General features: G+C 35.1%; 1 protein-coding gene across 8 annotated transcripts in view; it reads right to left on the bottom strand.

Moving 5' to 3' along the window:
• Positions 1-5,704: 5,704 nt before the first annotated feature.
• The window catches only part of LOC125649774 (serine palmitoyltransferase 2-like), a 47,875-nt gene continuing 37,221 nt past the window's right edge, over positions 5,705-16,358 (bottom strand). For all 8 annotated transcript variants that reach the window (XM_048877526.2, XM_048877520.2, XM_048877521.2 and 5 more), the window contains 6 exons: positions 15,783-16,002; positions 13,778-13,904; positions 12,201-12,336; positions 11,911-12,040; positions 10,058-10,156; positions 5,705-9,236 (listed from right to left, as the gene is read on the bottom strand). In XM_048877526.2, coding sequence (XP_048733483.2) covers positions 9,204-9,236; positions 10,058-10,156; positions 11,911-12,040; positions 12,201-12,336; positions 13,778-13,904; positions 15,783-16,002 — 745 coding nt within the window. In that variant the 3' untranslated portion in view covers positions 5,705-9,203. The remainder of the gene's footprint in view (positions 9,237-10,057; positions 10,157-11,910; positions 12,041-12,200; positions 12,337-13,777; positions 13,905-15,782; positions 16,003-16,358) is intronic.

The raw sequence follows: 16,358 nt of genomic DNA, 5'->3' as shown, positions 1-16,358 counted from the left end.
AACAACAGGGCCAGAAAAATTTACATGAAAGCTTCCCGATATAATAGAGTAGATCCATGTTTGTGCAATTCATAGTTCCTGGGGGTAGGTTGGGGCCACAGTGGGGGATCAAAGTGTTATATGTTGATATATAAGAAATATCTTTTGAACTATTTAAGCTAGGGCTTTCATAATTTGTATATACATTCTTTACAACAAGACCTTTCATGTGATGTAATGGTGTGTGATCTTGACCTGGAAGTTTGACCTACTTTTAATAAAAAATCTGACGTATTCAATATGTTCTGAAGGAAGATCTTTCATATTTTGTATGTGTATTTCTCATAGCAAGACAGTTCATTTCATATTGCAGTCTGATTAAAACTAGCCGCCCTTCTCCTATCGTTGTTGTCCTGACTACAATAGGAGAAGGGGGGCTGGTTTTAATCAGACTGTTTCATATTGTGACCTTGAAGTCGGAGTTTGACCTACTTTTAAAAAAACATAACCTATCATATAGATCTGGACCCATTTTAGGTGGGGCTTTCATTTTTTATACGCCCATCGAAGACAGGACATATTATGGTATGGCGTTGTCCGTCTGTCCGGACCTTGTGGGCAGGATACAGACCGAACATAAGCTCCAGGATTTTACAACTTGGTACATTTGATCACCATAATGAGAGGAAGATGCCTATTGTTTTTGAAGGTCAAGGTTGTAGTATCACTTAATAGGAAAACCTTGTAAGAAACCCTTGTGGGCAGAATACAAACCCAACCGTAAGCTCCGGGATATTACAATTTGGTATATTTGATCACCATGGTGAGAGGAAGATTCCTATTGTTTTTAAAGGTCAGAAGTCAAGGTCATAGTATTACTTAGTAGGAAAACCTTGTAGGCAAGATACAAACCGAACTGTAAGCTCCAGAATATTGCAACTTGGTACATTTGATCACCATGATGAGAGGAAGATGCCTATTGTTTTTCAAGGTCAAAGTTGTAGTATTACTTGGTAGGAAAACCTTGTAGGCAGGATACAAACTGAACTGTAAGCTCCAGGATATTGAAACTTCGTACATTCGATCACTATAATGAGATAAGATGCCCATTATTTTTCAAGGTCAAGGTCACAGTATCACTTAGTAGGAAAACCTTATTGGCAGTATACAAACCGAACTGTTGGGGCTAGTACTGTCAAACTTTCTAAACATACACTTTATGCCAAGTGGAGGATGCCTATTGTTTCTTAAGGTCGAGGTCGTAGTAGCAGGATGCAGACTGATTCGTTAGGGCATGCCATGGACCATTAAACCTGGTACACATACATCTTACGCCAAGTGAAAATATTACGTAGAGAGTACATGAATGGTCTTGTTTTTTTTATGCAAAGAAAGTATGTCACACCCTGATGATTGCTGAATAATTTAATTCTTATTGTATTCTTGTCACTGATTGGTCAAATTCCAATTGAGGAACGCAGGTTATTTTTGTATAACCTGGTTTGGTATGGGGACACACCCCCTTGACAACCAGAAGCTGGAACTATTTTTTTCTCTCTCTCTCTCTTTTACATCGCAGCACTGTTTTCAGCCTTCTATGGAATAGAAAGTCAACGTGTACAATAAGATACTTCCGTTTGATACACGTTTTTCCCGTTGTCAATATTAGCATTTACTCTTGTACGCATTAAATCACTTTTGTAAAACATCTTTCTCTGTATGTATGGTCGAATAATACAAAATTAAAACAAAAGATATTATATTCGAATTAATGATTTGCCAAGTAAGCATTACCCTGTTCATTTTGAAATACATTTCTCACTGGGGAAAAGGAGGGGGTGCGTTGTTTCATTCCTTGATCCGTCTTTCAACAAAGCAAACAAATATTCATACGTCACATTTTATCACATGACGTCAGACACATTGACATGTGGATCGCTATTTGTTACTTGCTTACATATTTTCTTGTGTCGGATTTACCATTAGCGACAACATATTGCATACAAAGGTAAGTTTTCATCTAGTAGAAGTTTTCACAGTTGAAAGCCGTTAATTCTTACATTTTCTGATATTTGAAGATTTATTTTGGGTAGGCCTAAACAATGCAATTTCCCGTATTTTTTTCAACCTGTCGGAGATGAGCAACTTCAAAGTCGATCTCTATCTCTAAAGGGCAGCGAAATACGCATTACATGGATAGTCTACACATATTTTCTATCATGATAAACTTCGCTTTCGATACAATATTTTGATAACTGGCCAGGCTCCGTAGAACTAAGATTAAAGATGGCGACCTTCGGCTTCGCAGCTAGACGCTTCGTGTCGCTGTTGCTAAGTAAATCATTGTGCGGATTATAAAAAATGCGTAAACTGACCCAAACCAGGTTATACTCATATAACTTGCCCCAGAATTAAAGTCATTCCTTAAATAATTTAATTCTTATTGTATCCTGTCTCTGACTGGTCAAATTCCAATTGAGGAACGCAAGTTATTTTTGTATAACCTGCTTTGTTCATTGTTACACCCCACCCCGAAATTTGCAAAGATAAAAAAAATTACAATATAACAATTTATAAGAAAAATGAGTTATATCACGGGTTCGATATTGTGAAAAGGTTCGACCCCCCCCCCCCCTTGGAAAAAATTTCTGGATCCACGCCTTCAATATTTTGATAAATGGCTAGACTCTATAGAACTAAGATTAAAGATGGCGACCGGCTTCGCAGTTAGATGCTTCGTGTCGCTGTTGCTAAGTAAATCATTGCGCGGCTTGGTTGACTTGTATTTTTCCGAGTTTATGTACATTTTGATAAACGAAGGTTAGCATCTTTGTCTCTTGCATTAAATTATAAGGAAATACTTTAATTCTGGGGCAAGTTATATGGTTTACCGATGGTGATTAGTTATACCAACAGTAACCACTGGGAAATTGAATGCACCAATGTTGAGTGACATTGCATGACATTTACAAAATGACTTTTGTCTGAAAGCTAATTTCCTATTACTTATTTGTGCAATACTAGTATATAATCAATACTAGTTCAAAAATTGAAATTTAGTCACTTTTTCTTTATATAAGGTATATGTCCTGAGTGACCTTGACCTTGAATGACCTTGGTCCGAAAGTCCTTGTCTCATGGAACATTTGTGATCAATTTCTGATGAAAGATTTAGGAGATATGAGCTTGGACGGACGGACACACATGACGACTATATATATATATATATATTTTCTTATAAATGAAAAGGGTCAGTAAAACTACCAAACTCTAAAAACAAGAAAAAATCAATATATGCACCCAGGGGTGCATGAGCCGAGTTGCATGGGATACATTATAAAGTCAGGAATGATGTGGCATAGTTATAATTGTGAATATTCGGATTTAAACTTTTAGAGTTATCATGCAGATCCAGATATTTCTAAAATTTTCAATCTTTTTTCAGGACTGTGACCTCGACCTTTTTCTCCAAAATCAATAGGGGGTCTTCCTAACCTGCTATCCAACAATATAACCAAGTTTCATTTGATTCAGTTTTAAACTTTTCCGAGTTACTGTCCAGAAACCATATTTGTCTGAAGTTTTCAATCTATTTTCGGTCACTGTGACCTTGACCTTTGTTCTCCAAAATCAATACGGGACTTGCTTTGCTGGTATCCAACAATATATCCAAGTTTCATTTGATTCAAATAAAAAAAATTCGAATTATCCTCCTGAAACCAATTTTTTTTGGAATTTTAAATCTATTTTCGGTCAGTGACCTTGACCTTTGACCTATTTTCTCCAAAATCAATAGGGATCTTCCTTACCGGGTACATAACAATATCTTTAAGTATCATTTGATTCGGATTTAAACTTTCTGAGTTATCGTCTGGAAACCAAATTTTTCTGAAATTTTCTATTTTTGGTCACTGTGGCCTTGACCTTTGACCACTTTTCTCCAAAATTAAAAGGGGTCTTTCTTACTGTAATAGAGTGATCTTTGGGTTAATGAATAAATTTTGCTATAGATATATGCTTCAATGTATTTTACTTTAGAAAACCCTAGATCCACTCCTTTATTTCTCTAGCCCTTACATGTACATATATAGGTGAACACATTTAATAGTCATTACCTTAAGGCATATGTCAAAGGTCTTGTAGTGTTCTTGAACTTCATTGGTTGTGTTTTGTGAAGTTGCTTTTGGTTGGTTTTTATTGTTTTGGTCATTGGGTTTTACCGCCAAAATTGAGCATTCTTTGTCTAGTTTTGAGAGAGGACAGACTTCATATCGACAACATTGACTAAGACCTTCTATAAAGACTTTTCCTTCTTTTCTGGTAAGTAATTCATTACTAATTATCCTTATTGGTAAATGTCAATTAATATTTCCAGTCTATATATTTTTGCAGATTTAATGAGATTCCTTTTGCACTAAATATTAACTGAGAGAAAGGCTAGATCTACAAAGAATGATAGTTTTGTTTAAAGCTCTTTGATTTCATGAATCAATTGCTTATATTTAGAGTAAATTGGTGAATCTATCAAGTTACACTTTATTTTATAATCAGAATATTTGATTAACTTGTTCGGAGTGAGCAATTGAGTCTAACTTTAATAAATAGTATTTTTAGACTATTGTATGTAAATTACAGAGTCCATGTACATATCCACATAGATATATATACCCTGTACTTGTATGTGGAAGCCTCTTCCCATAGAATGGTAAATATATGATTTAAGTTTTAATGATAATGTATTCTTATGACTATGGGAGAAATCTGTTCATACCAGTATATGTAACTTTAAGAGTTGTCTCCCTTTATTGTGATTTTGATACAATACATTTATCTTGATGGAAATTACATTCATTAATCATATAAGTAATATTGTCAATTATTAATTAATGCACTCTGTGATATCATATTATTGTTATTTTACCTGTATTGCAGGGCTGAAAAAATATGTGCATGTGAGATATCCTTCACTGTGATATTAAATTCCCTGAACCCATACAGGAGTTGCTTATTATGAAACTACAAACCTGTTACATTACCTGGTACCCAACAATATATCAAAGTTTCATCTGATTAGATGTAAACTTTTTGAGTTATCATACGGAAACCAATTGTTGACACCCACCTGCCTGCATCACCAAACCAATAGCCAAGTTCAACTTCATTGCAACGCGGCTAAATATTATCTACTCAATAACCCTTTGCTGAACAGACATCAAACATACTTGGTATACCCTAAAAAGATTACCCCCATCGGTTTCAAGTCACAAGGTCACGACTCAAATGACTGGTTATTTGGAAATGCCTTCTTGGCGTCTAATTAAGAGATCAAAAGTTAGTATTGTGGCATCCCCTGACTAGTAGATAACCCATACTTCCACGATCATTACAGACATTGTATTTTAAAAGTGAAAACTAATCCTTTTCAATATTGCATTCTAAAGCATATGTAAAATTTTGATCATATAAATATTTGGTGGCCACCACATCATTATCTGGTAGCTGCCACCACATCATTACCTGGCAACAGCCACCACATTATCTGGCAGCTGCCACATAAATATCTTGCAGCCCCAGATCATTCTACACCACAACAGCAAGAAACTTATTTTGCAGACAAATTTTTCTGGTGGCTACCTGAAATTAACTTTGGCAGCCGCCAGATAAAATATTTTGCTCAACTGGATGGCGTCCATACACAACAGACTTTAAGTCAAAACAAAGGATATAATTTGTTTGATGTAATTTATTTTTCTTTCCTTTTCAGTATACAAAAATATAATGTGCAATATGATCAATGCATATCCATTTCTTCTGAACATTGGATGATAACCGAAGATTTAAAGGAGATTCAAAAATTAAATGCTACTGTAATAGTAATATTTACTTGAAACCAATACAAGAGGCCCACAGGCCTTATCGGTCAATTGAGTATTACTTAAAAGTATCACCAACTCCCAGGGCTATGAAATCCACAATACTTTTCCTGTTCTGCACATCTGAGCTACATTCTAGTATTTGGCTGCTTTATCAAACAAGATGTCTTCTTAAAACACAGATACCCCAATATAAGCCTATAATAATGAAAGGCTTTACATAATATGTCATAATAACACTATGTGACTATTTTGAACTCGCCCTATAATCAGAACCCTGTTGCAAAATTCACAATTTTGGTACATCCGTCCCTTTCTGATTTTTAAAATATGCACTTAAGAGTTTTTATACAGTATCAGCAAAATTAAAGAAGTCTTTAAATGATAAACTCTATAATTAACTACGATAATTTTGGCCCCACCCTGGAACCAAAACCCCAAGCCCTGGAATCATGAAATTCACAAGTGGAAGTCAGCCGGGTTCAATCGCTGGTGGCCAGAGAACTCAGTAGGTAGAGGATCTGACTGAAGATTCAGGGGTCCTTGGTTAGAATACCAGTCTGGTCCATTGCATTTTCTCCCTTCCTGTTACAAAGTGTTGTCTGCTCTTTCTGATTATCTATCTATAGTTTCAATTTAGAATCAATAGCATTAAAGAGGTTCTTTTTTAAATGTTTTACACAAAAACAATTTACAGTTTTGTAGAGGTCTTCCTGCTCTACATGACTATGTATTTAGTTTTTCTTACAGATATGTGGTTATAAAGAAGATTTTTGAAAATTATTAAATTTTTGCAGCTGCCCTGAAATTTACAATTTATGTCTGCCTTATCCCAAAAATGCTTTATACCAAATGTGAAAAGAATTGGAAGGGTAGTTATCAGAAAGAAATTAAAACTTGTTGACACACATTTGATTATAATGTCTGACCATTTTGGTCCCTTCCTGGTACCAACACCTCTACCCCTTGGATCATCAAATTTACAATCTTGGTAAAGGACTACCTGCTCATTCTGAATATCCATTTAATTTCAATTTAGTATCAATATACTAAAAAGGATGTTATTAAAAGTTTTACATATAAACGTTTGGTCCCATCCTGGAGTCCGAACCTCTACCCATGGGATCATGAAGTTTACAATTTGGCAAAGGCCTTCCTGCTGTACGTGACTATGCATTTAGTTTTTCTTACAGATGTGCATTTGTAGAGAAGATTTTTTAAAATAGGTAGATTTTTAGCACTTTTTGACCCACCCTTAAGGCCTCAGGGATGCAGGAGTCCTGAAATTTACAATTTATGTCCCCCCTTGTCCAAAAGATGCTTCATACCAAATTGAAAAGAATTGGAATGGTAGTTTATCAATAAGTTAAAAATGTTCAATTGTTAACGCACAATGACCGACTCAGAAAATTTAAACTCTCGTCTTTCAGTAGAAAAGTGGAGAAATTCTTGACCCCATTTTATCATTATTCTTTAAAGAAATGCCTGCACAATATTATCATTTCATAAACCTAAATCTTGATGTGATGAAGCTATTTATTTAATCATAGAAGACACATCAACATTATCAAAATAAACATGTTCCTGAGTATGTCCGATGCTTTCCAAAACAAAACGCAAGCAGACATACGTCTTGACTTTAGAATATGGTTACATGACGTTATCTATTTATTCCAATAATCAGATACATATACATTGTCTAACATGCATAGTTCTTTAAAGTTACATGTAATATTTTCTACATGAAAAAGGTCTGAACATTTATTTTAATACTCTCTTAAGTGTTACCATATATCCTTCAACCTTGAATCAGAAAATCAAAGGTAGCCCAGATCTTTGTGGAAAGAGCATCCCTCTAAGTGTCAATGAAATCATCCGACACAAAATACTCAAACAATGTTTTACACAATGTTCAATTTCAAAATTTTCCTCCAATGTCACCTTGACCTTCAATATTTTACCTTTATGCACGGCAAGAATTCAAGTTGATACATGCAATATTCAAGCCAGAAATGTAGCGTAAAATTTTGTACACAAGAGCAAACACAACATTAACATAAGAATAACAAAATGGCAAGACACAGCAATACATGTTTACCCCTATACACCTCAGACCTCTGCAGCTAGAGGATAGCAGATCTCACATTACATGTGTATCAAATCTAAGCTGACATGTATACCCTCATACACAGCTAGAGGTCAACAGGTCTCATATTACATGTGTATCAAATCTAAGCTAACAGAGGTGGATGTATATCAAAAATTTAAATACATGCATATTACTGAAATGATTTCAATAAAAACAAGATGTGTTTGTGAAACACAAATGCCCCCGATAATGGCCAATTCCGAAGATGGCCAAGGTCACAAGGGCAAATATCTTGGTACCAGTAGAAAGATCTTGTCAAAAGAAATGCTCATGTACAATATGAAAGCTCTAATATTTACCATTTACAAGTTATGACCAATGTAAAAAAAAAAAATTAAAAGTAGGTCAAATGTCAAGGTCAAAAGGTTCAATACCAACGGAAAGATCTTGTAACAAGGAATACTCATGTGAAATATCAAAGCTCTATCTCTTATTGTTCAAAAGTTATTAGCAAGGTTAAAGTTTTCAATCAAAAAGTAGGTCAAACTCCAAGGTCAAGGTCACGGGGTCAAAAATGTTGGTACCCACGGAAAGGTCTTGTCACAAGGAATACTCATGTGAAATATCAAAGCTCTATCACTTACTGTTCAAAGGTTAAAGTTTCAGACAGAATGACAGACAGGACAAAAACAATATGCCCCCCCATCTTCTATCTTGGGGGGAATAAAAACTGCCACGTAAAATACACAAAATAAAAACTATAAAATAACATAATGATAATTTAAAACTGGGATTAAATGTACATATGATTTAATGATGCAGACTACGGCAATTTTCAAACAGAATGTGCTGTCCTTTGCATCTGTGTACAACATTCGGATTTCTTAATGCATAATCATTAGATTTTTTTAAAATCAAGATTTCATTCAATATACAAATGTAAAGCAATGACTATCTGCAAGGTTAAACAGTAGATTCCATATTCATACTAAAGCAATTATCTACCATGTTATTGTAAAAGAATTTCCTCATTAACAAAATCAGAAATCAGGGAAAAATCTAGGCCTCAAAGTGTCTCAGTTTTAAGCCAGACAAGTAAAAGTTAATGGACAGACGTCTTTGTCACGCCGTTGCATGGGGCCTCAAATATGAGCATATAAAAATAAAAAATTCAAAAGCTGGAATGAGTCCCCTTAGTTTGCATGCTCCTGAACCTTCACCCAGAATGAAATGACTAAAGTGTCTGCTTTTCCTGTATGCTATCACAAAGCTTCATCTGACTTTCCATGTTCATCCTACAAGACAAATGATTACATAACATACATACATGTAACATATCATACATACATGTGTACTAGTTGTTATTAACTACACATGTTCTTATAATCCTGCACACAAGTATCTAAATTAATTAATGAATACACCATTCCTTTGGATGATAACCAACTCAACAAACAAGAGCCCATGGGTCAAATCACTCATCTGATAATTTTTCCTTGGACCAATGCAAAATTTCAAATATCATGGTCAAGCCATCATGGTCAAAGAGTGAACAAACTTGAATTGATCATCACTTTACAAGGATGTGACAAATTGTACACTTGTGGTTCTTAAGAATTTTTCTTTCTATGTAAAAATTTTAATGGTTCATTAAATGACAATGCTTGTATTAGCTGCAGATCTATAGCTCTCTGGGAAATACTGGGACAGAACAATGCTTGTATTAGCTGCAGATCTATAGCTCTCTGGGAAATACTAGGACAGAACAGAGATCCACCCCTTTAATATGAAAACCTTGCGTTTACGGCACAGTCTGTGCACAGTCCTTATATTGCTGTATCTATGCACTGCCATCTCAAAAACTTAATATACAAAATTCTGAACATATTTTACCTACCACAGCTGTGTCCAACTACAGCGTGTATACCTTCAATCTATTAAAGCCTAGCTGCAATAATGTAGCCCTCTCCGTAGAATAAAAAAAATCGGATAGGGCTACATTATTGCAGCTAATTTAAAGCCCTATGTGAACCAAATACTCACAGCTTCTCCTTTTTTTTTTTGTTACACATATATATCTAGTTCAATGAAAAACACTGGTATTAAAGGTTTTTACCTCTAGCAAGGGAATATCATTTTCTGAATATGATGGTGGAGCTGCTTTAGAGTACTTGATGGCCAAGAGATCTCCAATCTCGCTAGTGATCTGTAGAGCCTATAGCAATAAGGTACATTTATTACTTGTGTACATAAAATGCATTGTGCATAAATAATCATCTTAGTTGTGTTTATCTGAATAGAATTTGTAAAATAATACAAGAGGCCCATGGGCCACATTGTTCATCTGAGCACTTACATTTTCTCTATGGTGTTAACAAACGTTAAAATCTACTCAAAATCCATAATGGCAATGTATGTGAAATTGATGAGTGCAAATCAATTTCACATACATTGCCATTATGGATTTTGAGTAGATTTTCTGAAAATTTTCCTATAATGTATTTCTAAATAAAATTTCCCTTCTTGTGGACTGCCAGGGGTCCTGGGTTCAATAAAATTTCAAAGGACCTTTTTCTATATTTTCAAATTTAAAACTTGAAGCCTCTCTTTAATATTGTTCCACCATGGGGTCATGGTTAATTGATTGTATATAAACTATGTGAGGATACTTTGTATAACAATTTAATACATTGTACCTCTGTGATTCTTGAGCAGATTTTAAATGAATTTCCTTAAATAATACTATGCAAAACTTTGAATGTCTACTGTGACCCAACTCTGGCCCCAGGACTACTTCCAATAATATTGAATCTCTGTTATATGGAAACTTTTATAAAAAATTTGATTTTACTGGTTCATTGGTTCTTGAGAATATTTTCAAAACATTTTAAACATTGCTCCCTATTTTAAATATTTCCTAATTATCTCCCTTGGAATGGAAAATGACCCTGCATTTGTGGCCTTTTCAGGCTATTAAGAAGATGATGAAACTGTTAAAAGTTTAATTATGCCAAACAGATGCCACACAAAACTTGATCAAAAAACCTCACTTTAAGTCTTTAGCTCTGGTAAGATAATAAACCTTGCACCCGGGTGCCATGATTTTAACAAACTTGAATCTGCACCATGTCAGGAAGCTTCTATGTAAATTTGAACTTTCCTGGTACAGTGATTCTTGAGAAGACTTTTAAATGACAGAATTAAATGCCCAGGAGAAGTAAGCATCCCCTGTCGACCGATCACACCCGCCGTGAACCCTTTATCTTGATCAGGTAAACAGAGTTATCTGTAGTCAAAATCAGTGTGCTAAGTAACGGCCTAACAATCGGTATGAAACACGTCAGACAGCATTTGACCCAATGATAGGTTGTATTGTCAAACTAGATCGTTATAACGACCATAGAATTTGCGAAATGATGACTTTAAACGAGACTGTTGAAACCTCTGCACCATCAACTTGTTTGTCAGTAGCCTGTCTCAATTTAAATACTGATCATACACAGAATAAGTTCTTGCATATCGAATCAGTTGAGAGATAGAAACACCATATGCAGGTGATAATGGTATATTGCTACATAAATATGGGAAGTTAACGATGGAGAAGCTGAAATCATCCCGTTTTGCCATAAAGTTGAGTTGTTAGTTTGCCATTAATATCTTTTTTCAATAAAATATCCAAGTATGAAGCAGAAGTTGACGACTCTGTGGTGTCTTTTATGCATTTCATTATTATCTCCCCATGGAAAAAGGCGTTACTCCTCATTTGAACAAACAGAATCCCCTTTACCCAAGGATGATTTGTACCAAGTTTGATAGATATTGGCCAAGTGATTCTGGGGCAGAAGATGAAAATGTCAAAAGTTTAAGCCTTGGGCTCAAGTGAGCTAAAAAAAAAAACATATTGCAAACTGACGACAACAAAATTAAAAACAGCTGTTCCAGTATACTGTTGAATGGCCAGCTACCTACCTCATCTAACATTTCCTTTGTATGTGAGGCAGACAAACAGAATCGGGCACGGCATTTTGTCATGGGAGTGGCAGGGAAACCCACAACAACCACACCCATCCCTCTCTTCAAACTTTCCCTCGAGAATTTTCTAAAAAGTTACAAAATCGATTCTAGAGCAAAAAGTTTTCACTCACATGGGGATCATGGTTTTACTCCATTGAGTCACTCATTCAAGGTTACTAATAAACATATTACATGAATATCAATCATATAATGAAGAGGTCTGAATTACTAGTATGTGATCTTACGCTATTTTGGATGGCATAAACATAAGTAAAGGCACAACTGGAGAATCTTTGTTTCCATATAGTATAAATCCCATCTCCTGCAATCGCCGTCTGAAATACCGAGTGTTCCACTTCAGCTGCTGAATCCTCTTCTTACCTGTACAGTGAAAAGGGCAAATCTTTCAAAGAGCATTCCAAAGCTGCACAACTGTGTTAACTTCTCCAAATCTCTGTGTACCATGAAGCAATCATACAGTTTGGGATCGATGCTTAATTTGCATGACAGGTGTCAAAATGACTCAGGAGTAACTAGAACTGTCCTAATGGGACTAATTACCCCCCCCCCCGGGGCATATAAGATGATGGGAAATATTTAATGCAAGCACATTGGATATTTTCACATTATCTACAGGGCAATCAATGTGAATGCAGAACTTATGAGCGTAAAACGGTATTAGAAATAAACTCTGGACAAATTGTGTCTATTACTACAAGTACAACCAAACCAGAAAATGTCCGTAACTTCCATAACTGTTAAAATATTTCAATGAAAATAGAAGATGCACAACTACATTATATATATAAGATGAGAATAAAGTTTGAATCAAATCTGTTCAACGGTATTAGAATTAAACTCTGGACAAAGTGCGCAACCCCCAAAATGAAAAGAAAATGTGCATGCCTTCTATAACTGTTAAAATATTTCAATGAAAATAGATGCACAACTACATAATATATAGAAGATGTGCATAAGTTTGAATGAAATATGTCCAGCGGTATTAGAAATAAACTTCGGACAAATTGCGTCTACGGACGGACAAAGTGATTCCAGTATACCCCCCCCAAACTTGTTTGCGGGGGGTATAATAAATATGTAGTTCAATATGTTTGAGGCCCAAAAACTGTTACATTTGCAACTGTTCTCATGCACAGAAGTATCACAATTTCTCAATTTTACTCAGAGTGAGTTACAATGCTAACTTTTGTGAATATTTTCTTCCAGAAAACATGAGCGTGCCGCTGAAAAAAAAGTTTCTACTACCTATGTATACTGGTGTACTATTTCTACTACCTATGTATGCTGGTGTACTATTTCTACTACATATGTATACTGGTGTACTATTTCTACTACCTATGTATACTGGTGTACTATTTCTACTACCTATGTATACTGGTGTACTATTTCTACTACCTATGTATACTGGTGTACTATTTCTACTACCTATGTATACTGGTGTACTATTTCTACTACCTATGTATACTGGTGTACTATTTCTACTACCTATGTATACTGGTGTACTATTTCTACTACATATGTATACTGGTGTACTATTTCTACTACCTATGTATGCTGGTGTACTATTTCTACTACATATGTATACTGGTGTACTATTTGTATACTGGTGTACTATCTGAGGCTATATGGACCATGGATATCAGCAATGAAATGTTTTATGGGACCCAACACTTTAAGAGATCAAACGTTCGAGAAATCTGGAGTCACCTGTAGTTTCTGAGAATTTTAAAGTGTTAACAAATGATGAATGATTACAACACATCATCTGATCTACTCATACGATCTTAGAACTCCGTTTTACCTTCGCAGGTTCCATCTCTGCCAAGCATAATTTTCATTGAGGACAGGACTTGTTGTGCTACACCAGGAGCCATACTACTGGAGTAAATTGATGAGTGAGAGTAGAGCCTTATGTGGTTTACAAGGGCCTGTGAATGGAAAACAAAAGCATTTTATGAAAATTTTGCAAACTAATTATTCTCTGGGGCTGTTATGGTTCCAAAGAAATTTTCGGGTCAGGTCAATTCAGGATTTTTAATTCCATTTCTGGTATTTTGATTCAGATCTATATAACAATTAACATATGAAAAAAAATTATTTGTCTTTTGTTACAATAATTACTCGTGGATGTGGACTGTGGTTTAGACTTGATGTCCATACATATGTACCAGAAACAGCATCGCCACTGCTACTCGTTTCCATTCCATGCTTTCGCTATATAAATATTTTGTCATTTGTGATATTAATCCAGTGGCGAATTTTAAATGTGTCTACATATTGTCATTGTTTGGTCCATAATGTCATCATTTAACAATAAATCAAGACATATTTTCATTTTGATGCCATGGTGTTTCGGATGCCTTATAATGATTCTATTATATAAAACCGGACCTGAACTGAAATTCAGAATAATGGAACCGAACCCGACCTGAACAACATCACCCGAGTTTTCGGTTATTTAGGGTACCTGTTGCAGCCCTATTCTCCTCAACTATGACATTAATGGAATTAAAGCATTAAAGCTATATACAGTACACAAACACAAGTTTTATGTGTGTTCCCCACAACGTGGTGGAATTTTTTTTTCCAAAACATGGTGGACCTTTAAAATTGTTGGCACCTTTGAAGTCCTATTTTTCTGAGCGAGCTTAAAAAAACAGACAGATAAGATTGTGAGTTACTGAATAAACAAATTTTAATGAAGAAAGGGTGGTTTGAAGATTAAAAGGAAAATATTGAAAATGATGTTTTCTCAAAAACATAATATATTATGTTTGGTATCGTTGGAATTGTCTAAAGAATATACATATCAGGGGAGAAAATATTGACATTTTTCTTTTTTAATTCCACCTTTATCATGATTATTTAGCCTGCAGCACAATTCCACACCTTCTGCAAGGCACCCATGGTCACAGCAAAACTCCTATAAGCTGTGTGTATTCACAAATAACACACACCATGGAACACAGAGGATACAGTGTATCTCTGTGGATTTTCCACCATGGTCTTTCCACGGACGGGTGTATAAAACTCATGTCGTGTACTGTATATTTATATATATATGTCATAATCTTAAGATATTATCGTAGGAATAAAAAACGTGCTTAATATCAAGCTATATAAGTTATACACTTTATGCAATTTAACTCAATTAGATTAAAAAGTAATCAAGCTAATTTCCTATTTAATTAAGTATTCTCCTAGTCGGATAGTGAATGCCTCATTTTGAAATATTAATTATCAGATGACGTTGCACGAGGAATTTCTGAAGTCAACAATTGCATGGCAACATGAAAGCATGGACGGCCTGCAGACTGATGGCGGGACACATTCAGCGATAAAAGACAGAAACACGGTAGAGATATCCACTTTGAGCAATGGAGGCGGAGTTAAATTTCAAGTTCAACATAAAATCACCATTCAGTTCAACTACATACTGTAAATGAAATTTTCATCTCACATGGTGTTCTTAATGATATTTTTCTCGCGCGCTTTTGCACATCCACCATAAACGTCATTCCTTCATAAATATGCATTAGAAAATCATTGTTTCCTCCTTCAGGGAGTAGACCAGTACTCCTTTAATACCCCTATGTGATTTATCATAGTTTATTATACTGGCAAAATGTTGGTCTGGTTTTTAACACTGAACAAAATACTGATTGATACCGAACTTATAACATATAAAAAAATATTGATGATTCTCTACTCCGACTGTGTATCACAGCTGCTAAGTATCAAAATTTTCTGCTTTTTGAATGAAATTAATTGCAAGTTTGGTGAAAATTCATTCATACAAACTGTACCTTAGATCCACCTATGTAACCTCCAACAGCACCAAAACTTTTAGTAAATGTTCCCATCATAATATCAACATCTCGAGGACAGAGACCAAAGTAGTCCACCACACCCTTCCCATGAGGCCCTATGGCACCTATACTATGGGCTTCATCTAAATATAAATAGGCCTTATACTTCTTCTTTAATCTGAGAACCTCTGGTAATTTCACTATTGAACCTTCCATGCTGCAACAGAGAAAATATACTATTTATAGTATTATGTGAAAGTAATGCAGTGGAAACTCATTATCATAATGTATTAGTTTGTATAAGAAAACAAGATGTGTTTGTGAAACACAAATGCCTCGGATAATGGCCAATTCCGAAGATGGCCAAGATCACAAGGGCAACTAGTTCTAATTGTAACGGGGACCGTTACAGATGTTCCCCAAACCTCCCCCAATTAAAAAGTGATGTACTTGTGAATCTATAGCAAAAAATCATTTTATTTTAGCCTTTAATTACATGTAGTAAATTCAATATGGTCATTTCAGTACCAAAAAATGAAAGAAAGCGTTGCACGCGCATACACGCGCACGCGT

Source organism: Ostrea edulis, chromosome 5 (genome assembly GCF_947568905.1).
Source record: "Ostrea edulis chromosome 5, xbOstEdul1.1, whole genome shotgun sequence".
NCBI classification, from domain to species: domain Eukaryota; kingdom Metazoa; phylum Mollusca; class Bivalvia; order Ostreida; family Ostreidae; genus Ostrea; species Ostrea edulis.
Note: the sequence above shows the minus strand (reverse complement) of the source record. Positions and strands in the feature narration are given on the sequence as shown.